The 25,552-nt window shown below is 43.0% G+C and overlaps 1 protein-coding gene across 1 annotated transcript in view; it reads right to left on the reverse strand.

Moving 5' to 3' along the window:
* Positions 1–25,552, reverse strand: part of LOC148541984 (beta-microseminoprotein-like) — a 49,319-nt gene that overhangs the window by 4,043 nt on the left and 19,724 nt on the right. Inside the window, exons 2-3 of the mRNA XM_088475750.1 lie at positions 22,924–23,017; positions 11,135–11,240 (exon numbers count right to left, since the gene is read on the reverse strand). Coding sequence (XP_088331876.1) covers positions 11,135–11,240; positions 22,924–23,017 — 200 coding nt within the window. The remainder of the gene's footprint in view (positions 1–11,134; positions 11,241–22,923; positions 23,018–25,552) is intronic.

A 25,552-nucleotide genomic window follows, 5' to 3' on the forward strand; every position in this document is an offset into this window, starting at 1 on the left:
TTGAATTAAAACAACTGTTATTTATTTTCTATCAAGAAAATATCAGATTATTTTAAATAGTTTTTCACTATGATTATATTACTAATGTACATAGAGTATAGTGCAAGTAGTGTAGCTCAAAAAATAGAGCTAGTAAAAACATTCTGAAATCATTTTAGTTTTTCTTGACCTCAAATTAGTAATGTATGAATATTTTTTGAAAGGAAACAAATTAAAAGTATTAATTTGTTGTACAGTGTTGTCAGACAGCAACCTAGGGCCTGACAAAACAGAAAAGAAAAAAATAATAAAAAGTGTATTTTTTTTCTGTGTGTGCATGTGCATTAGCCGCACTTATTATTAGACAGCAACCTAGTGCTGCCTGTGTTGTCAATCGCTGCTGCCTCAGTCAAGGGTGCTCCGGGCTACAAGTTCTGGACAAAAACTAAAATAATAATAAAAAGTGTATTTTTTTCTGTGTGTGTGTGTGTGTGTGTGTGAGTGAAATCCACACTTATTATCAGACTGCAGCAACCTAGTGCTGACTGTGTCGTCAATCGCTGCTACCTCAGTCAGGTGAGCTCTGGGCCTCAGGGTCTGGACAAAAATAAAAAAATAATAAGTGTATTTTTTTTCTATGTGTGTGTGTGTGTGTTACCCACATTTATTATCAGACAGCAACCTAGTGCTGGCTGTGTCATCAATCGCTGCTGCCTTGGTCAGGAGTGCTCCGGGCCCCAAGTTCTGGACAAAAAGAAAATAATTAATAATAAAAAGTGTTTTTTTTTTCTGTGTGTGCGTGTACATTAGCCGCACTTATTATCAGACAGCAACCTAGTGCTGCCTGTGTCATCAATTGCTGCTGCCTCGGTCAGGGGTGCTCTGGGCCCCAAGTTCTGGACAAAAAAAAATTATAAAAAGTGAATTTTTTTTTCTGTGTGTGCATGTGCATTATCCGCACTTATTATCAGACTGCAGCAGGACAAAAAAAATAAAATAAAAAAAATAATAAAAAGTGTATTTTTTTTTCTGTGTGTGCGGGTGCATTAGACGCAGCTTGGCTACACTATTGTTGCTTACTTGGTGACACTGCTGCAAGACCGCAGTGAATATGGAGGGCAGTCACATGGCAGGAGAACAAGAACCACATATTGTAGCTGCCGGCAGCAGTCATGATGATGATGCAAGGCCGTCAACGTCCTCGTCCTCTATGAAGGCCGATGATCCAGGGCTTAAGTTAGGCCATGGACATGGAAAAGTCACTTCTTTTACTGTATTAAAGAAAAAAATATATAAAGCCAAGCTGGCTTTAGATAAACAAAAAAATGGCAATATGACATTCACTACACGAAGTGGCAAGCAAAGGATAAGGCCTTGGCCTTTATCTATGACTGGTGGTTCTAGTGATGATAGCCCTTCTGCTTGTTGCAGTAGTGGTGGTACTATAAAAAAAATTAAAGTTGTTAAGAAGAAGACGAGTAAGACAGCTCCAGAAGAACCAACTGTGTGCTCCAAGAAATCAAAATCACAAATCCCCGAGGAGAGTGCAAGTGTGTCCGCAATTGCCATGTGAGCCAGACCTTTCAAATAGTGTACTTGAGGATCCTCCTTCCAACATTTGTGTGCCCTCTGTAATTGTGGGGAAGGGCAGTCAACATATTGCTGATGTAGTCATCGAGGATGCTTATGTGGAATTGCACATGGAGGATGAGGAGGATATTTCGGTAGTTGCCGCTAAGGATGATGAGGATGTTGATGATAAGGATGTTGATGATGAGGATGTTGATGCCGAGGATGTTTTTTGTGTAAGTCAGGCAACAGTTGTTGCCCATGGTATGAAAAAGCCCATTGATGTTATCATGCCGGGGCAAAAAACAAAAAAATCCACTTCTCACGTGTGGAATTATTTCCACCCAAATCAGGACAACAATTGTCAAGCCATCTGTAACCGATGCCAAGCAAGAGTGAGTAGAGGTAAGGACCTTAACCATCTAGGAACCTCCTCCTTGTTACATCACTTGGAGCGCATTCATCAAATTCCAAAGTGTATGCCGCCAAGTTCCAAAACTAAAAACGTAACAATCAGTCCAGTGTCACCTACTTGCTCTCTCTGTGGAATCCAAGTGCCTATGATGTCCACCACCAACATCTGCATCATCAACATCCTCATTCGTCATAGGAAGTAGTCCTGCTGCATCTAATGTTATAAGCACGATTGACTCCTCTCTTATCCGTGATTCCTCAGAAGGATCCTTGATGACTACGCCTGTTGCTGCTACTGCTGCTGCTGTTGCTGTGAGTGAATCTTCATCCCAGAAGGGGATCAGGAGGATGACTACTTGTAGTACTGTAACTAAACAATTAACTGTCAAACATTCCTTTGCAAGGGCAAACAAGTATGACAGCAGCCATCCAATTGCACAACGGATTACTGACGCCATAACAGCTATGCTGGTATTAGATGTACTTCCAGTATCTGCCATTAATACAGTGGGTTTTAGAGAGTTAACTGAGGTCCTGTGTTCCCGCTACCAGATCCCTTCTAGTTTCCACTTTGCTATAACAGCAATTCCCAGTCTGTACAAGGACATTAAAAAAAACCTTATTAATGTCCTCTGAAATGCCGTTGTACCCACTGTCCACTTGACCACTGATATGTGGACAAATGGGACAGGGCAAACTAAAGATTACATGACTGTGACAGCCCACTGGGTAGGTATATTGCCTACAACAGCAACAGCAGCATCTACCAAATGCCAGCTGATTCAGAGGCAGGCTACTCTTTGTATAACTGGTTTCACTAAGAGGCATACCACTGAGAACCTCTCAGAAAAACTCAGGGAAATCATTGCAAAATGGTGTACCCAACTTCTACTCTCCTCGGGATTTGTGATTTCTGACAGCAATATTGTGAGAGCATTACATCTGAGCGAATTCCAACACGTCCCATGTTTTACTCACACAATTAATTTGGTGGTGCAACATTTTTTTAAAAATTACAGGGGCGTGCATTTTAGACATTCGGCAACTGCTTGTCGAAGATTGCATGACCAGCAGATACTGTTGAATTTTCCTTGCCATCAGCTGAAGCAAGAGGTAGTAACTAGGTGGAATTCTACCCTCTATATGCTTCAGCGGAAAGAGGAGCAGCAAAAGGCCATCCAGGGATACACAATGGCCTATGACATAGGCCATGGAGCGGGAATGCACCTTACTCAAATGCAGTGGAGAATAATTTCCGTATTGTGCAAGGTTCAAACCAGTTGAACTTGCCACACGTTAAGTTAGTTCAGACACTGCCAGCTTGAGTCAGGTCATTCCCCTCATCAGACTTTTGCAAAAACAGCTGGAGAAAATGAAGGAGGAGCTGAAACGGAGCAATTCCACTAAGTATGTCGGACTGGTGGATCAAGCCCTCGATTCGCATCGCAAGGATCCAAGGGTCGTCAATCTCTTGAAATCACATCAATATATTTTGGCGACCATACTTGATCCTAGGTTTAAGTCATATCTTGTGTCTTTTCCAATGGACAAAAATCTGAAAAGATGCAAAGAGCTGTTGGTAAAAAAATTGTCAGCTGAAGCGGCACGTGACACGCCATCATCTCCTCCTTCAGTTTCTGCGGCTGCCAGAAAAAAACTACATTCTCCCTACAGAATCCCTGCTGATCATGCAGATCAGTCACCAAAAAATTACATCTGGTCGGGCCTGAGAGAACTTTCTACTAATAGTGACATGTCTACCGTGACTATGTCTGATACGGTCACCATGCACAGAATGGTGGATGTCTATTTTAGGGATAACATCCAAATAGGTATGTCCCTTTCAGTACTGGCAGGAAAAAGAGGCAATTTGGAGGCCCATACACAAACTGGCATTGCATTACTTAAGTTACCCACCCTCCAGTGTGTACTCTGAAAGAGTTTTCAGTGCAGCTGGAAACCTTGTCAGTGATCAGCGTAGGAGTTTTCTTCCTCAAAATGTGGAAAAGATGTTGTGATGTCATGAAAATGAATTACAAATTCCACGAGGAAGAACTCTACCAACAATTACATCAAAAAATTACAGAGGCGCCTATGGTGGATTCCAGCGGGGACGAATTAATATTGTGTGAAGAAGAGGATGGATGTGCACACTGATAAAGCTGATGACGACATCTGATGTTCTAATGTAAAACCAGTTTGTGTATGGGATCATTTTCATGTCCAATGCACATTGGCAGCTTGTTTTATGGGGGTTCAAACAAACCAATCATTTCAGCCACAATTGGCAGTCCCTGTCACTGAAATGATTGGTTTGTTAAACTGTGAATGTCCTGTTTCATATACAACATAAGGGTCGGTGGGAGGGCCCAAGGACTATTCCATCTTGCACCTCTTTTCTCTGCATTATGTATTGTTTGGGGCATTGCTGCCTGACATTTCGAATTTGATTGTTTATGAATGTCCAGAATTTGTAATGGCCACACTCAGCATCTCCTGTATGCCCCTTTCATTTTTTAAAAATGGCCACATGTTAGTGCCGCCCACTGCTGTTGCTTAGTTTAGTCAGCCAGCTAGCTGGATGCAACATTTTGGCCCTAGGCCTAACCTAGATGAAAAAAATCAATATAGTGAGTTGTGAGGTGGTCAAAATTGACTGCAAATGACTGAGAATAAATGTTATTAAGGTTAATAATACTGTAGGAACAAAAACAGGCCCAAATTATGTGGTTTTACCAGTTTTTATCATTTAAAAAAAAAAGATCCAGATCCAAAACCAAAACACACAAGGGTGGTTTAGCAAAACCAGATCCAGATCCAAAACATGAAGGAGATACAGATCCAAAACCGAAAACAACACCAAAACACGGGGGTCAGCGCACATATACACATATATACACATAAACACATACACACACATATATAAACAATAAAACACATACACTTACATTCTATGCACCTGCTGCTCACTTCATTAGGCCCCGCCCCCTTGCACCATAATGCCACGGTTTCCGGGTCATATGGGGTGGGGCTTGTCATGTTGGCTCCACCCCATTTCAGCAATGGTAGAAGGGGGAATTTGTCCATCAGTGGAAGTTTCTAGACACTCAGAAACGCCCCCTGCTTGCTCTAGTTTTGGGGGCCCCTCTGTGTGTGGGGGCCCCGGGACGACAGCCCCTGTCGCCCCCTCTTTTTCTGGTCCTCACTGTGGGCATTCTATAAGGGGCACTACTACTATGGGCATTGCATAAGGGGCACAACTACTGTGTGCTTTGTATAGGGGGCACTACTACTGTGGGCATTGTATAAGAGCCACTACTACTGTGGGCATTCTATAAGGGGCAATACTACTGTGGGCATTGCATAGGGGGCTCTAGTTTTGGGGGCCCCTTTGTGTGTGGGGGCCCCGGGACAACAGCCCCTGTTGCCCCCTCTTAATACGGTCCTGACTATGGGCATCCTATAAGGGGCATTACTACTATGGGCATTGCATAAGGTGCACAACTACTGTGCGCATTGTATAAGGGGCACTACTACTGTAGGCATTCTATAACGGGCACTACTACTGTCGGTATTGCATAGGGTTACTACTACTGTGTGCATTTCATAGGGGGCACTACTATGGGCATTGTACAGGATGCACTACTACTGTGGGCATTGCATGGAGCACTACTACTGTGGGCATTGTATAAGGAGTACTACTGCTGTGAGCATTGTATAGGGGACAATACTACTGAGAGCAATGTATAGGTAACAATATTACTGTGGGAATTGCATAAGGGGCATTACTATTGTATAGCATAATGTGTATAAGGGGTACTACGTTGTGGTACTGTCAGGTTGCGGCCTAGGATCGGCCCTTACTCACCACAGCGCCAGCTTCCCCTGATCCCTTGGGTGGGTGACACACTGAGCACTATACTTAGAGCCATGTGGACTTCCATGTGCTGCGCCATGCCTTGGTCACTGCTGTCATCGTCATGGTCGCGGCCATGACAGTTCACATCACCTGACTACCCTTTTACCCAATGGTAGCATGGTAGTGGTAAGCTGACGCTGTCCACCAATGATCTGCTACCTTAGGGTATAAAGGAAGTCTCCGGACAGAAGGACGCTGTCCGCCTGTGAAACGTTGTTGCTACCCTGTGTATTGCTGATAACCCGTTCCAGTTTCACTACGCGATCTCCTTGTGAATCCAGTTCCAACTCCTATTGCAACAGAGTGTCTAAACATTTTAGAAAAACTTTTGCTATCGGCGCTAACAAGAATATACTGCAAATTTATGTGTGTGCAGCAAATAAAACAAAGGGGATTTTGTCATGATTTGATCAAAGCATTTAAGCCTGCAGCCCAGCATCAAGGGACCCCATTTTTCTGCAGGTCCCTAACACTAGCATATATGCCTAGCACATCATTACATTGCAGTTAAATGTACTCACCTCCTAGATACAGAGGGACACATCTATACAGGGGCTGGCTGCTAGCCACACCCAACTAGACTTTTTATAGCCTTAATTGAAAGCTGCCATGATAGCACAAGGCAAAATTTTGAAACAAAACAGAAAAGAAATATGCCCGCGCTCGGTTTTACCCATATCATACATGGTACCAGCAGCATGGCACTATTAATGCCATATATGTATACAAAACAGAAAAACTTTTGCTATCGGCGCTAACAAGAATATACTGCAAATTTATGTGTGTGTGCAAATTTATGTGCAGTTAAATGTACTCACCTCCTAGATAACAGCCAGCCCCTGTATAGATGTGTCCCTCTGTATCTAGGAGGTGAGTACATTTAACTGCAATGTAATGATGTGCTAGGCATATATGCTAGTGTTAGGGACCTGCAGAAAAATGGGGTCCCTTGATGCTGGGCTGCAGGCTTAAATGCTTTGATCAAATCATGACAAAATCCCCTTTGTTTTATTTGCTGCACACACATAAATTTGCAGTATATTCTTGTTAGTGCCGATAGCAAAAGTTTTTCTGTTTTGTATACATATATGGCATTAATAGTGCCATGCTGCTGGTACCATGTATGATATGGGTAAAACCGAGCGCGGGCATATTTCTTTTCTGTTTTGTTTCAAAATTTTGCCTTGTGCTATCATGGCAGCTTTCAATTAAGGCTATAAAAAGCCTAGTTGGGTGTGGCTAACAGCCAGCCCCTGTATAGATGTGTCCCTCTGTATCTAGGAGGTGAGTACATTTAACTGCAATGTAATGATGTGCTAGGCATATATGCTAGTGTTAGGGACCTGCAGAAAAATGGGGTCCCTTGATGCTGGGCTGCAGGCTTAAATGCTTTGATCAAATCATGACAAAATCCCCTTTGTTTTATTTGCTGCACACACATAAATTTGCAGTATATTCTTGTTAGCGCCGATAGCAAAAGTTTTTCTGTTTTGTATACATATATGTGTGTGATACAAGTGCCATCTCCTTGTGCAACAATGCGTCATAACACCTTGTCTGTGTGCAATACAAGTACCACCTCCTTGTGCAACAGTGTGTCCTAAGACCTTGCCTGTGTGCGATACAGGTGCCACCTCCTTGTGCAACAGTGCGTCATAACACCTTGCATGTGTGCGATACAAGTGTCAACTCCATGCGCAACAGTGCATCAATACATTTCACCAGTGTGCGCTGTTCCACCATCCGCTGACACAGTTGTGTGTCCTACACCACTCCTCCAGTGTAAAAGCTGCTGGTGCCAACCCATGGTTCAACACTGCCTCAAATACCCACCACATACTTATACGAGCATCAGTCCTCTGTACTTCTTGATGAAGTGTACACCCAGGGCCAATAGTTAGTTTGCCTCTATTCCCACAGTACCAGACACCTGTCCAAAGGGCCACGATCTGCCAGCTGGATGCAGCACAAATCCATATCCCACTTGGAGGGGTCACTGGTGAACACCTCCCAGTTGGTTAAACAGGTCTCGTCAACATTTGGTATTGTCATTGGACAGGTCATCAACATTTGGGATTGTTATTGAGACTGTCATTGGACAGGTCTCATCAACGTTTCGTATTGTGGATGAGGAGGTCATATATCCAGACCCCACACCTACAGTTTCTCTCTCATCCAGGGACCTCAGCTTCTATCCCCTCAATAGGGGATTTCTCCACACCAACCATGATTGGTACACTACACTGATGAAAAAAGGGGCGCATCTTAAGGACATGGCCCCTTGTGAGTGATTACACCCCCTTTCCCGGCATGCGCCATAGTTTTTCCATACCCTAACTTCAAAATTCCCACTTCGACCACAATATATATATATATATATACAGGGCCGGATTAACAATGGGGCAGATGGAGCTGCAATAAATAGGCCCACAGGATCCAAGATCTGCTGGAGAACAGAAAAAAATATTCCTGTCAAAGGCTGTCCGTGGTCTTGCACATTCATTCCCCATCATGCCAACATCAAAACGCTCTCTGCCTGCCTCGGGGGTTGAGTTCCTGGAATGCTATAAAAGAAGGATGAAGTGATCTCTCAGCCATTGATCCAAAGAGTCTGAATTAAGTTGAAGTACTGGCTGTTAGTGATCTAAGGAGTCTAAATTTATTTGAAGTACTGGCTGTTACTTAAGACTCCTCAGATCACTGAGAGTACGGAGGAGTCATCAAGCAGCCCCGCCCCTCCTCAGTGGGATGGAGGGGAGCTGTGAGGGAATCAGTATCTGGCTGACGGCTCTAATCCCGACAGCGGAATCCCGGCAGGGGTGAAGATCCCGATTGCTAATTTAGGCAAGTGCCCCTAACCCTCTTTTAGGGGTGCCTAACCCTAACCCACCTCTAAAACACACACACACACACAGTACACACTACACACACTCACACTACACTACACCACAGTGAAGAACAGGGTGAACGGTTCCATCAAGACGTAGAAAGAAGATACCAGGGTCCTTGGGACGTCAGCATGATGGCTGACTACTGCTGGATGATACACAGAGATGACACAGAAAAAGCTTATAAGCAAAAAGCGACAAAACGAAGTTTGAAGACAAAAAAAATGATTTTTTTTTTCAATAATTATGGTTTTTTTCTATTATTGTTTAATTTTATTGTTATTTTATTATGTAATTAAGACAAAAACACAGTGATATCATCTACACTTCTTCGTATTTCACAATAAATATGTCAAAAACAATTATACTTCTTGTTTTTTCTTAAAAATGTATGTAACCCCATTATAAGTAAATGTGATGTGGTAATTTTTTTGTATATACTATTTCTTGATGTACACAGGAGAATAATTAAGAATTTAAAAGTATTATTAAAAAAGCTTTCAATACCTTACATTTCGCAGATCTGTGTTATTAGTAATATCCGCAGTAGCCAGCTCCTGCTTAGCAGCAATAGCAGGCGAAGCAGGAGTGGCATTAATGCCACAGTATGTGGAGTCTTAATAAATAGACCCATTTATCTCTGTCTAAGGTTTGATATATCTCCTCTGTATCACCAAAATATTAAGTTAAAGAAATACTTAATTACAAATGATAATCTATTGATCTCTCTGCTGCTTTTGTCACTGTGGACCACTCTCTCCCCCTGCAACTCCTTCGCTCACTTGGTCTACATGGCACTGCCCTCTCCTGGCTGTCCTCCTACCTCTCTGATCATTTCTTCTCTGTGACCTCTCATGACTACTCTTCCCCTTCACTTTCACTTACAGTAGGTGTTCCCCAAGGTTCTGTTCTTGGACCTCTCCTATTCTCCCTCTATATGCCCTACCTAGGTGAACTCATCAGCTCCTTTGACCTCCAATATCAGCTCTATGCTGATGATACTCAGATCTACCTTTCCTCCCCTGACCTCTCTCCCTCTCTCCTAACTCATATTCAGCATATATAATATATATAATATAATTATATAACTATATAATTCAGCACCTCTCACTGTTCTGCCATTTTCATCTCAAATATATTTCCAAGATTAGACCCTTTCTCACCCAGGATACTACTAAAACCCTCATACACTCACTGGTCATCTCCAGATTGAACTACTGTAACATCCTTCTATCTGACCTACACTGGCTCCCTTTCCCCTTCAGATCTCAATTCAAGGTACTTACATTTACTTACAAAGCCCTCACCCATTCCTTTCCCATTTACATCTCTGACCTCATCTCCCTTCATACTCTCATCAACTTTCTTCGCTCAACAAATGCATGTCGCCTCTCCTGCCAATTGATTACTTCCTTCCACTTCCGCTTCCAATATTTTGCCCGTGCTGCTCCCTACCTCTGGAACTTTGTCTCTCTTCCCATCAGACTCTCCACCTCTCTACAAATCTTTAAATGGGCTCTCAAGATTTACTACTTCATCAAAGCCTACCAGCTCTCATTCTAACCCGCTGCCAGGGGCAGAACTATGGGAGACAATGGAGGCGCCTGCCGCCGGGCTCCAGCTCTGAAGGGGCACCTCCTCCATTGTCCACATGTACTATAACTATGTACCCGGAGTGTATCGTGACGGCTGCCCAATACATGGCACCCCTTCCCGCTACCTGAGAAGCCACCATACACTAGTTGGAGAGCTCTATGTCAGACCATCAGCTGCTGCCTTTGTCTATCTATAGCCTGTCTGCATGCAAATTGCTACATTACAGTGTCAGTGGCTGTGACAGGGGGGACACCAAATTATAACTTGCCTCCGGGCGTCTGGGATGAACTTACGCCACTGCCCGCTGCTACATGTTCCTTTCACCCTGTCTACCTCATCTGTGTCACACTTGTTTGTCTGAATGTAAGTTCTCGTGAGCTGGGCTCTCTACCCTCTTCTCCTTACTTATACTGTCAGCTACTCCTCACTAAGGCACCTAACACCTGGTTGCTTATGGCCTGTTGCTTCATTGAGTATTATGAAAACTAATGCAGCAATGTATATAAAGATTGTCCTTGTCCTGCATTGTATTATACTGTAAGTCACTTGATGCTTGTTCACTTATTTGTCTATGTACTTTGTAAGGCGCTGCGGAACACTTGTGGCGCCACATAAATAAAGGATGATAATAATAATAATAATAATAATAATAATAATAATCTATTTTTGAATATATGTAATTCTTTGTTGACATAATGTTCTGCATAGACCTCAAAACATATTCACAAGAATATCTAATTCTGTAAAAATATTGAAAGATTTATCTTACGCAGCACAACATTGTATTTCCCCATTCATATTGCAGGTACAATCCGTGCAGTCCTCTGTTCTCCATTCATGTCCAAGTTCATATACGTTTCCATCATAGAAACATCCTGGAATCAAATGAAATATATTTACAACAACATGGAAATATCTCCCATATGCAAATGCCTTATGTGATTATTTAGCAGAATGGGCCTGATTCAGAGATATACGCAAATGCATTCTCCACTGCGATCCCACACACAGCTGCTGTGCGAAAATATGCTAATGCTGTAGCTGCCTGGAAATGTATTGAGACTCCCACCTCATATCCAAGCAAGTGCGTACAAACACGCAGAGGTGGTTGCAGATACTTCACTAATCGACCACCTGAGTAACCTTATGGTCAGAAGAAAAAATGGAAACCGCACAAAGCAGAAGTAAATATTTAATCACTGACCAAATTCAATATGATTTACCGCCGGCCGCACGGCCGGCGGTTCAAATCCCGACAGCTGCATCTCGGCAGCACTGAAAATCCCGACCGTCCCCAGGTAAGTTTTCTCTAACCTATGCTACCCCCTAACCTTAACCCTCCTTTAGGGGTGCCTAACCCTAACCTCCCCCTAAGTGCCTAAACCTAACCCACCCCTTCCCCGCTACCTAAACCTAAGTTCCCAGGGGAGGTGCCTAACCCTAACCTCCCCCCGGGGGTGCCTAAGCCTAACCCCCCCTTCCCCTAGCCTAAACTTAACCTCCAGGGGGGTGCCTAACCCTAAGTCCCCCCCGGGAACCCTAAACCTAACCCTCCCCCCCATGGTTGTCCGCGCCTGTTGCCCGGCTTACCTTCGATTGGTAAGCCGGGTGTCGGGCTCCCGGCGTAGGGAAAATGATAGGCGTCGGGATTTCGACACCTGTCATTTAATACTTGCCGGGATTATACAGTCGGGAAGCCGGCCGTCCATCGGCTTCCAGACTGTTTCCCCACTGACCTTAGTTTAAAGAAATAATAATTTAATATGCAAGTACTTAGTCACATTGGTCGTGAGGTGCTTCTGGCATAGTATATTTACTAAGAAGGTTTGGGATGGATAGATTCCAGCCCAGGAAGAAAAATTCCATAAAGGCCCTTCTCAATGAGAGAAATTGAATAAAACTCAATTTTATTAATATATTAAAATAGTGACTCTATCTGCTGACATCACAAATAATAAAAATACCACAAAAGTGAAATATGAAAAAAAAAAAAAAGTGATGCCAATTGACTATGTGAAGAAAGAAGGGAGGAAAAAAAATACATGGATCGAAGAGGATGTGACCGCTTCAGTTTGTAAGTAATAAAGTGGTTGTTTTTGCTTGTTCCACAAGTGCCATCATGCCAGGACAGGCTTGCTTGGACCTGTAGCCCACCTATACAGAACAATATTATAAACTATTATTTTACTATTAACCAACAGGGATGCGAGGTATAGCTGGTATTTAGTCGAGAGGGGCCTAAACCCATTTTGTTTTTGGGATACCCACTTTTCCATGAAATTTCAAACATGGGCTGACTAGTTTGGGGCTGGTTGATGTGATGGCAAGGGAACTACGCTGTATGTTCCCCTGCTATGGCATTAGTTCCCCGGCTACTTCAGTCTGGTGCTAATTAAAGGAAAATAGGGGGAAACCAATGCCATTCTTTCCCCCTATTTTCCAATACAAAACCAGGTTCTGAGGTCCCAGGCTGGTTATTGATATGGGGGGGGACCCCACACATGTTTTAATTTTATTTGAACTATTTTGCTGCTACCATCTAAATTAGAGTCTTTGGAGAAGTGTGTTGGTAATACATTATACTTTCTATTAGGCTTTTAATTTTAGGCTATTAATTCTTGATTATTCAACACATTATATTGGGTCATATACAAGGGTGTAACTACCATAGGTGCATGGGGTGCAGCTGCTATGGAGACCAGAGCTTAGGTTCCAAATCTACCTTGTGAAAGTTACATGTGTTATATACATTTTTCACCGTTGGGTGGTACATAGGGCCCTTACCAACTGTTGCTAAGGGGCCTTCAAATGCCTATTTACACCCTAGTTTTTGTGTCGACCATTCCAATGTCAACCTTTTGAACATGTCGACCTTTTGTAGCAGTCGATCTTTATCCATGTCAATCTTTTGTACCTGTCGACCTATTTCCTGTTTACAAGTTGGTGTCTACATGGACATTGTCAACCTGTTTACTGTAGATCTTGTAATCCACACCCTCCCAAGCCACAGCATGATTGACATACGGCATTTGGGGGGGGCAGGGGTGTGACTGGTCACCATCCCTGGAAATGAGGGCATGTTGCCCCCATTTGCCGGGAGGGATGAGGCCAGGGTCTACTTCGACGATGGATGTAGATTTCCTGGCCTCGCAAGCTGCCAGAACCCGGTCAGGCTGTGGTAAGCTTTAGCTTGTCCAAAGCAACTGCGGGAGTTTTGGGGGTCAATCCAATTAGGTGTGCGAATTGCAACTTGTGAGTTGCTATTTTCTGTTCGAATTTGAATAGCGAATTCATTTTGCAATCCAATTAGCAACACGCATTGAACCAGTCAGACTGAATTCGCATTTTTCCATTCACACCTCCCTGAGATTGAGAGATGGAAAGGAAAATTTTTATTTTAACGTTAAAATGTTGGGACACTGTGCTGAACCCCTAATGACTAATTAGGCAATTGTAAGTTTCCAATTAGCTTAATAAGTGCAATAATTACATGTCATGTCTTGGGGTAAGAAAAAAAATTGTCCACAAATTACCCAAAATCAACTTTTTCGATAGTTTAGGCACTCCAAATTTAATTACAATATTTTTTAATTTAAAAATAATTGTTTTTTATAATTGTTTTACAATTTTCAAAGTGCCCTCAAAGTACCCCAAAATCACCTTTTTTCCTACTTTTTCTGCATGTTTAGTTTCATTTGTTTGAGATTAAACGAAAAAAGTTTGCTTTTTATCATTGTTTTTCTTTTTTTTTAAAAGAACAATTCAGCCATTTGACACATTTAAAAACCTACAGTAGCTTCCTAATGCCCACAAACAGCTTTCTATACGGTCCTGCTAACAAAATTTAAAATTTTGGGGAGTCCAGGATGGTCTAACCACTTTTTCATGCATTTCCAGTGGCAAACGCAGGATTTCTAGAGGGGGATTTCCAGGGCCGAAACTAGACGCTTTGTTACCCGGTGCAAGGCAGTAATTTAGCACATGTCTCTCTTATGCGCAGCCCCGCCCCCTCGTGAGCACATTTTGGGGCAGGGGCTGCACATCATGGGCCTGATTCATCAGTGTTCGGGAATCTATGCAGGTGCATGACCTGTTCTGCGCATGTGTAGAACAGGTATGCAAGCCCGCTCGTAAAATGACAGCAGACTGTCAGTGATTGACAGTCTGCTGCTTTTTGGGGGCGGGGAGGGGGTGGTGACAGCCTCCGTTACCCAAAACGGAGGTGTGTCGCCGTCGTTGGGGGGGTAGGGAAGAGCCAAGGATCTCTGTCGGCAGATGGAGATTTCCTGGCCTCTTCCTCTAACCTGCGGCCCCATTGGTCACCTTAGCCTGCCGATGTTACGTAGTTTATCCGATGCTGCATTGGACAACGCAGCTTGGATAAGTAAAGCACAGGAGGCGTGATGCCTCCTGCTGCATCACCATATTGACAAGGATCACAAATGCAAAGCTGCCCGCGTACAGCTTTGCAATTGCGACCCTTGCTGAATCAGGCCCCATGTCTCTGTTCTCATCATGCTGGGGTCTTGGCCAGAGCTGCAGGAGCTGTGGGGCAGCCCCCCATCACAATGCGGATGATGGGCACATGCGCGACTTTGGCCTGCAGGTGGTACAATGTCCAAAAAGAAGGTATGTAATATATATATATATACAGTCAGGTCCATAAATATTGGGACATTGACAGAATTTTCAGATTTTGGCCTCTATTCACCACCACAATGGTTTTGAAATGAAACAAACAAGATGTGATTTAACTGCAGATTTTCATATTTAATTTGAGGGTAATTACATCCAAATCGGGTGAACGGTGTAGGAATTACAATAGTTTCAATATGTGCCTCCCACTTTTTAAGGGGCCAAAGTAATGGGACTATCAACTCAAAAGCTATTTGATGGACAGATGTGGGCTATTCCCTTGTTATTTCATTATCAATTAAGCAGGTAAAAGGTCTGGAGTTGATTCTAGGTGTGACATTTGCATTTGGGAATCAGTTGCTGTCAACTCTCAATATGAGATCCAAAGAGCTGTCACTATCAGTGAAGCAAGCCATCATTAGGCTGAAAAATCAAAACAAACCCATCAGAGAGATAGCAAAAACATTAGGTGTGGCCAAATCAACTGTTTGGAACATTCTTAAAAAGAAAGAATGCACCGGAGAGCTCAGCAACACCAAAAGACACGGAAGACCACGGAAAACAACTGTGGTGGATGACAAAATAATTATTTCCCTGGTGAAGAAAAACCCCTTCACAACAGTTGGCCAAATCAAGAACACTCTCCAGGAGGTAGATGCATATGTGTCAAAGTCAACAATCAAGAGAAGACTTCACAAGAGTGAATATAGAGGGTTCACCACAAGATGTAAACCATTGGTGAGCCTCAAAAACAGGAAGACCAGATTAGAGTTTGCCAAACAACATCTAAAAAAGCCATTACAGTTCTGGAACAACACCCTATGGACAGATGAGACAAAGATCAACTTGTACCAGAGTGATGGGAAGAGAAGAGTATGGAGAAGGAAAGGAAATGCTCATGATCCAAAACATACCACCTCATCATTGAAGCATGGTGGTGGTAATGTCATGGCGTGGGCATGTATGGCTGCCAGTGGAACTGGTTCCCTTGTATTTATTGATGATGTGACTGCTGACAAAAGCAGCAGAATGAATTCTGAAGTGTTTTGGGCAATATTATATGCTCATATTCAGTCAAATGCTTCAGAACTTATTGGACGGCGCTTCACAGTGCAGATGGACAATGACCCGAAGCATACTGCAAAAGCAACCAAAGAGTTTTTTTAAGGCTAAAAAGTGGAATGTTATGCAATGGCCAAGTCAATTCCCTGACCTGAATCCGATTGAGCATGCATTTCACTTGATGAAGACAAAACTGAAGGGAAAATGCCCCAAGAACAAGCAGGAACTGAAGACATTTGCAGTAGAGGCCTGGCAGTGCATCACCAGGGATGAAACCCAGCGTCTGGTGATGTCTATGCGTTCCAGACTTCAGGCTGTAAGTGCCTGCAAAGGATTTGCAACAAAGTATTAAAAAGTGAAAGTTAGATTTAGGATTGTTTAGTTTGTCCCATTACTTTTGGCCCCTTAAAAAGTGGGAGGCACAAATAGAAACAGTTGTAATTCCTACACCGTTCACCTGATTTGGATGTAATTACCCTCAAATTAAATCTGAAAGTCTGCAGTTAAATCACATCTTGTTTGTTTCATTTCAAAGCCATTGTGGTGGTGAATAGAGGCCAAAATATGAAAATTCTGTCAATGTCCCAATATTTATGGACCTGACTGTGTATATATATATATATATATATATATATATATATATATATATACTGTATATATATTTTACATATACAAAAACACACACACACACATACTGTATATATATACAGGTTGAGTCTCCCATATCCAAATATTCCGAAATACAGAATTTTAGAAGCATGACTGACACGTAATAAAACCTTTGCTTTTTGATGGTTCAATGTACACAAACCTTGTTTATAGCACAAAATTATTAAAAATATTGTTTAAAATTACCTTCAGGCTGTGTTTATAATGTGTATATGAAACATAAATGAATTTCATGTATGTACACAAACTTTGGCCCTCATTCAGAGCCGTACGCTCTGAACAGAGCGCACGCTCTGAATGAGGGCCGGCCTCCATAACTATGGAGCGTCCTCCTGGAGGCTCGTATAGCTGTGGGTCACCACCCACAGCCTATACGAGCGTGCAGTTTGATGGCCGCGATGGTCTTGACCATCGCGACCATCGAAACTGCGAGCCGGAGCCTGCGGTTGAGGTTTTCAACCGCAAGGCCCGAAGTAATTTTGGCTCTATCAGAGCCAAAATCACTCCCACTGACATCACTAGTGATGTCAGTGGGCCGGCTTCTGACGGGAGGCGTTCCCTTAGAAACGCCCCGTCAGGGAGGCACGCCCCCGGCACGCCCACCAAAGGGGGCGTGCTGTCAATCAACATCGACAGCACGCCCCCTTTGATCAGACACAACGAGCGAAGGAAAGTCCTTCGCTCGTCGCATCTGGCGCATGCGCACGACGGAGCTCCCTCCGTCGTGCGCATGCTCAGTGCAGAACATCGACCCACTTGCGAGTGGACAGCCGCTCGCGAGTGGGTCTGAATCAGGGCCTTTGTTTGAGCAACAAAATGACTGAAAATATTGTATAAAATTACCTGCGGGCTGTGTGTATAAGGTGTATATAATACATATATGCATTCTGTGTTTAAATTTGGGTCCCATTCCCAAGATATTTCTTGATATCATACAAATATTCCAAAACATGGAATATTCCGATATCCAAAATACCTCTGGTCCCAAGCACTGTGGATATGGGAGACTCAACCTGCGTATATATACACATACTGTACATACTTACATACACACGCTTATATATATATATATATATATATATATATACATATATATATACATATATATATGCGTGTGTGTATTTATATATATATATATATATTATATATGTGTGTGTGTATATATACAATATACGTATATATATATATATATATATATATACAGTATATATATAAATATATATATATATATATATGCACACACACAGAAAAATAAGAATATTTAATTTACTACTTGCATTAAGAGGCAGAGCTGGGCTGTGATGTGATCTGCAGGGCTGGGATGGTCTGGCAGGCAGGGGTCAGGGAGGCTCTTCACTGGCTACCATGGTGGTGGTGCAGGGTACTTCACAGTCCTGACCGCGCCTTGGCAAAGCAGGAACTCCCGAAAGGGGTGTGGCTTCGCTGAAGGGGGCGTGACCATGACCCGAGAAGCAACGCCCCTTATGTGTGCCGATCCTGCGACGCCAGTGCTATTATGAGTCAGTCTGACTCATTATAGTACCTGGCTAGACACTGACTGCAGGCCCCTTCACCCCCTCACATCTGTCACTTAGTGCACACGCACCCCTAGCCCCCTACCCTAGTTGCAGCCCTGTGGGTTTCCAAATGCTTGATTTTAGAGCGAGTTTGGCCAGACCATGAAGAGGGCAATATTATCACTTAACCAGCTTTGATATGCGTTATACAAAGTGCATTGTTTGACATAATTCCAGCATATACAAGACCAGCGATCACAGTAAGCCATTATATGTGGCAGTAGGGCCATCCTGCCTGAGATTAATGGGTTTTTTTCAGATGTGGGCACCATTCCAGAGCATTGGAGCTAGTCCGGGCAAAAAAACTTAGCACTCACCTGGACATATATTTACATATTGCATTGTCTATAGCAGTGCTCACCTAACCGTGCATGTTTTCTAGCTCTCCTAGCTGTTGCACAGGTGTATTTATTACTGGCGGACACAAAAAAATCCACAGGTGGTGCTAATTATTCAATTTGTGAAACTGAGAAAAAAGTGCAGCACTAATAAAATTCTATACAGTATTACTATTTCTATTGCGGACATGGTGTGGCCTGTGGAGGGGGGTTTCCAGGCAACCAGAACCCCCCCTGCGTTTCCCAATGACTTCTCTCACATCTCATTTGGCAGTCAATTCGCAAACTTCAGCTGCGAGTACCGCAAGTCGGCATATTTAATTGGATTGGAGAATTCTCGGGAGCGCGCATTCGTGCGAAGTCTGTGAGTTTCATGAAACAAACTCGCTACTTGCAATTTTCACCTAATTGGATTGACCCCTTGGTCTTGATTTGCAAAGTTGTCATTAGTGCCGCTGGATAAATTATGAATGTATTTCTCTCCTGTCAGAGAGGTAACTGGAGGGCACCAGGTGCACTACTCTTATATTTTGCATAAGAGTGCCATCCAGGAACAGAATACAGTAATTATATATATATATATATATATATATATATATATATATATATATACAGTATATACAAAGTATAAGTTTGTGTGTTTGTTCTACTCTACATGTAAAATGATGGTTGGTAAATACTGTCTTGCTGTGCACAAAAATAATTTTATATTAAACCTTTGTTTTTAGTATTATATATTGTTTTAAGTTAGGCAAATAAACAATTCGGCTTCAATGTAATATGTTAATATAAAATAAAATGACAAAGGTAACTTATGGGAAAAAGGATAATGGTAAATAAAATTTCCATTTTATACTAATACAGACTATATGAAATCAGGGCCTGGTTCAGAGATGGACACAGATGCTGTCGCAGCGACTGTACAAAAATATGTAAATGATGCAGTTGTCAGGACTTGTATTGAAATGCCAACCAGGGGCCTCTCAGATCCACTGCTTGCATACAAAGACGCAAACATCAATTGCATATCGGACGATCATCGAACTTCCAAGTAACCCTGTGGTCACTCAGAATTGTTGGCGGAACTGAGACGCTGGTGCCTTCGCAAATGTGTACAGGATCACAGTCACAGGCATTCCCCACAAATGGTTGCAACGTGCCTGCGTTTGAGTCACCACACCCCATCTTGTCACCCACAATCAGGTCCCTGCCTGTCAATCACCTTGCGTATAAATTTTCACTGCGCCTCCATTGCAGGACCATTGTGGCGCATGCGCAGTGACTTATACCTAGGGGTGTGCACCGGCCACTTTTCGTGTTTTGTGTTTTGGTTTTGGATCTGGATCTTTCTTCGTGTTTTGGATCTGGATTGGTTTTGCCAAAACCACCCTTCCGTATTTTGGGTTCTGGGTTTTGTGTTTTGGATCTGTATTTCTTTTTTAAAAAAGCATAAAAACAGCTAAAATCACAGAATTTATGGGTTTTTATGCTCCTATGCAATTATTAACCTCAATAACCTTCATTTCCAGTCTATTCTGAACACCTCACACCTCACAATATTGTTTTTATGGCCAAAAGGTTGCACCAAGGTAGCTGGATGACTATGCTAAGCGACACGAGTGAGCAGCACAAACACGTGGCCCATCTAGGAGTGACACTGCAGTGGCAGACAGGATGACAGTTTGAAAAACTAGGCCCGAAACAGTACATACTGCAAAGAAAAAAAAGAGGTGCAAGATGGAATTGTCCTTGGTATTATGAGTATCCTCATCCTGTTGTACTTCAACAGTGACATCTTCAATTTGCATATCAGCAAGTGGACTGTGGGTGCTCGTTTCAGCACTTGCAGGGGGCGTGCATATGGTGGAAAGAGCCACCTCTTCCCGTCCAGTGCTGGGAAGGTCAGGCATCGCAACCGCCACCACACTTGGACTCTCCTTGGGGATTTGTGATATCTTCTTAGAACACACAGTTCTTCGCTGTGCTTTTGCCAGCTTAACTCGATTGATTTTTTTAGCAGGAGGAGGGCTTCCATCGTCATGTGCAGCTGAACCACTAGTCATGAACATAGGGAAAGACCTTAGCCGTTCCTTGCCACTCCGTGTCGTAAATGGCATATTGGCAAGTTTACGTTTCTCTTCAGATGATTTAAATGTTTTTTTTAAGGTCATTTTCCTGAACTTTGTCATTTAGGATTGTATGTGCCCTCTACTATGACATTGGGCATCGGCCTTGGCAGACGACGTTGATGGCATGTTATCGTCTATGTCATGACTAGTGGCAGCAGCTTCAGCACTAGGAGGAAGTGGTTCTTGATCTTTCCCTATTTTATTTTTATCGGAGAAAGTTTGATCCTCCATTTATGTTATATTGATTTGATATATATACGTGCGGCTAAGGCGCACACAAACACAGAAAATATTTTTTTATTTTTGCTGGAGAGTAGTGCACTTTGTGGATTACAACACCCTTTAAGAAATGAGCCAGCCGGCCCTTTACTCTTGGGACACAGGCGCACGCTTGGCGCTGCTCCTTTGTTGATGCACGTGCAGCTACAGCCCACACAATTCACAAACACAGAAAATATTTTTTTATTTTGTTTGGAGTGCCCTTTGGGGGTTACAGCACCCTTTAGCGGTCAATCCAGCCGGCCCTTTATTTATGGGACACAGGCGCACGCTTGGCACTACTTTGTTGATGCACGTGCGGCCACAGTGCACACAATTCACAAACACAGAAATATATTTTTTTATCTTGTTTGGAGTGCCCTTTGAGGGTTACAGCACCCTTTAGCGGTCAATCCAGCCGGCCCTTTATTTATGGGACACAGGCGCACGCTTGACACTACTTTGTTGATGCACGTGCGGCCACAGTGCACACAATTCACAAACACAGAAATATATTTTTTTATTTTGTTTGGAGTGCCCTTTGGGGGTTACAGCACCCTTTAGCGGTCAATCCAGCCAGCCCTTTATTTATGTGACACAGGCGCACGCTTGGCACTACTTTGTTGATGCACGTGCAGCTACTGCGCACACAATTCACAAACACAAAAAAATATATTTTTTTATTTTGTTTGGAGTGCCCTTTGAGGGTTAGAGCACCCTTTAACGAACAAGCCAGCCGGCCTTTTACTTATGGGACACAGGCGCACGCTTGGCGCTGCTCCTTTGTTGATGCACGTGCAGCCACAGTGCACATAATTCACAAACACAGAAAAAAAAATTTATTTTGTTTGGAATGCCCTTTGGGGGTTACAGCACCCTTTAGCGGTCAATCTAGCCGGCCCTTTATTTATGGGACACAGGCGCACGCTCGGCACTACTTTGTTGATGCACATGCGGCTACTGCGCACACAATTCACAAACACAAAAAAATATATATTTTTATTTTGTTTGGAGTGCCCTTTGGGGGTTACAGCACCCTTTAATGAACAAGCCAGCCGGCCTTTTACTTATGGGACACAGGCACACGCTTGGCGCTGCTCCTTTGTTGATGCACGTGCAGCCACAGTGCACACAATTCACAAACACAGAAAAAATATATTTTTTTTTTGCACTTGGGGGGAGCACCCCTGATGGACAGAGCACCCCCTGGACAACACTACAGCACCCCTTTAGGACTGGGACACTGCACAGGACTTTGGAGTGGACACAGCCCCTATGGACAACTGACTGCACAACACAGTCCAGCCAGCCCCTATGGACTTTGAAGTAGTGGACACAGCCCCTATGGACAACAGCAGCACAGCGCAGCACAGCACAGCACAACACTACACTACACTACACTACACAGCCCAGCCAGCCCTAACTCCCACCCTCCCTCTTCACTGTCCACAGCCGAGTGAGAAAATGGCGCCGACGCGGGTACCTTATATAGGATCCAAAACCCGCGAGACCCGGAAGGCGGGATGATGACGCTTTGCCTCGATTTCAGATCCGAGTCAGGCGGGGAAAAGTCGAGCCTGACTCGGATCGGCCTCGGATCGGGGGGGCTCGGGGGGGTTCAGATTTCAGAAATCCGAACCCACTCACCCCTACTTATACCCATGCGCAATAGAGAAAAAATTGCTATTTGCGATGACATTGGCAGTGCGACTGTCTCTAAATCAGGTCCTCATTACATAAACATTTAGTCAAACTAAGAGCATAATATCATTTTTTACATTTAATTATTACATAAGCTATGCTTTTTTTAGAATCATATTTCACTAAAATTTAGAAATAACTAGTCACAAACATTTACCCATTTATTTGTCATCTTTCGAGGCTGCTTACCAGTTATTCCCGATTTACGTGGCACAAAGAAGCATGCTGCTGTGCACAGAGTCACCAGGGTTCCAGCACCAAACACAAGTGCCACAAGATATTTCTGAAATTTGAACAACCTGGAATAAGTTATTAAACTACAAAAAAGGCATAATTCTGAGACTATACATCATTTCATTTGACTGTGAACCTCATATATTTTTTTACACTGACAACGTGGACCATTTTATATTGTCCCCTGCAACCTGCCAGGAGGTAGCGGCATACAAAAGCTACTGCTTTGTAAATCAAGCCTAAATTCCTTTTGTAGAATCCAGTTGGATCTGTTTTTAAACCTTCATATATTTAGTGTTTGGATAGTAATCTTTTAGCTTCCTCCTTGCATCTTTCTTAGGTTGTCTGTGTATGTGCACATGAATAATTTGTCCAATTGCAATTATGTCGCCAAAAAATATTTTAGAATTTTTGAATCTTTTAACATGATATACAAAATGTAAAATTTAAAAAATATATGAAAATCCTAAACCTGACAATATTTGAATGAGGTATTCATCACATTATACTGATACATTTCCTAAAATATATGTGCTCCATTCACATTACCAAAGCCTTGCTTTACAGTGTAGTTCCTTAAATCTACTATATATATATATATATATATATGTATATATATAAAGATCAGCAAATCCTGCACACTCTTACTGTTTTATAAAAAGATCATAGGGTGCCAGATCATAAATATTATTAGTCTCAAAAGTCCAGAACACCAGACGACCGGCACACCTTTTTCATTTGCAAAAAATAGTTTTAATCCATAAAAACCATCAAAAGGTACACAGCCCAATAGCTACAAACTTCTGTTCATATAAGCCAAAAAAAGTGACATGCAGTCAAGTAATGCAATTCCAGGATGATACTCATCGTTAGTTGAACCATCGTTGTAGCAATGACGTGTGGCCCGGCCCGACAGCTGTTTCGGTACCCTCCGGTACCTTCTTCCAAGGGCACTGCCACATACACTAAGGCCTCATGTCTTATAGCACCCTGACGACCTGCACCTGAAAGCAAACTGCATCAATCAACAACTCTCACCTGTTCATGATCTTCTCACCTGGAACCTCCGGAGAGTGGAACCACGCGTCCAACGAGAAGCCGGAAGTGACGCGTGCGTTCCACCGGAGCTTGCGTTTCAACAACCGGAAATAGTATTCCGGTTGTACTGTGCTATATCTAGATACATAATATCAGTATTAAATTACCATAAGTGTATTGTATTGATGCCTATGAGTTCAGGACTGGCTATAAAGGTGCTACAAGGACAAACACACACAGATTACACAATAACAACAAAAAACATCCAAGGAAATCCCGAAGATGCATAGGAAAAAGGCATGTCAGAATATATGGAAATTAGTTATAAAAAGCAGTTCAAATTAAGTTCTTCATTTAATCCACCAGGTGAAATTGTATGGAGATCATATATCCAGCGACACTCCTTCTGCAGTAAAAGTTTGTTACGATCGCCCCCTCTTATCAAAGGTGGTACATAGTGCACTAGTGCATAGTGCAAAGGGACACTAGTGCACACGACCAGACTAGAATCCCTCTCATATCAATACTATACAGCACATATATACCCGCTCACAAGCAAGTGTAACACTGATCTCCACTACCTAATAAGACGTTCAACAATTGGGTTGGGTGCCCAAACTGAGATTAGCTGCAAGCACCAAACCATACATAAGAACCAGCAGTAGTGTAGCGCAGGTCTCCCATTATCCTTTAAAATCATTGCTAATGACTGTCAATCAAAAAATATGTGGACAAATAGAAGCACAGCCCTGTTAACCACCACATAACTGAACTTAAGGGTGACATCAGAATCAACTTTATTGGACAAGTGTACAATCTGTGATGTTCTGGTTTTGTTGTGGGCCCGGGGTGGTGATTGGAGCAAACACAGAAGCAGATTTAAAACAAAACGTGGAACTTTTAATGAGTGGTTTGGCAGACATGAACAATGGGAGAAAATAAAGTCCAGGGATGGCACTAAAGTGCAAATTGAGGTGAAGCAATAAGTAAAAGTCCAGGTAGTGGCAGATAGGAGCAGCCCAGTAATCCGGGTCTTGTGAGGCTGTAATGAATTGCAGGTTTGAAGTGAATTGCAGGCTGTAGTGATTTGCAGACTGAAGTGAATTGCAGGCTAAAGTGGATTGATAATGTCCAGGGGATTAGCAAGTGGAGGCAGGGTGCAGGGTAACAGCTGACACAGGTACTCAGGCAAGGGAGAGGCAATAGGAGGAGGCAGGGGATTCCAGCAGTGTATGGAGCAGGTCAGGTAAAGCAGGCTTTAGGCAGAGATCCAACAGGCAGGTGGACAAGCTCAGGAACTCTCTCTCAGCTAGCGCTGAGAAACACGTTGCACTGGCAATGCAAGGTAGCTCTGAACTCCCCTAAATACCCAGTGCTAAGCCATCAGAGAGTGAGCATGTGACACGCCAGGATTGGCCTACTAGGTCACATAGCTGAAAGCAAGATGGTGGCACCCATGCCGGAGCGGAATGGAAGCACCGCCAGGCCTACCCAGCACAGAGTGACAATATGCCCAAACAGGTCCACGCACAGCCAATGCTCCCCG

Source organism: Taudactylus pleione, unplaced genomic scaffold, assembly GCF_031769625.1.
Source record: "Taudactylus pleione unplaced genomic scaffold, aTauple2 ptg000016l, whole genome shotgun sequence".
Classification (NCBI taxonomy): Eukaryota; Metazoa; Chordata; class Amphibia; order Anura; family Myobatrachidae; genus Taudactylus; species Taudactylus pleione.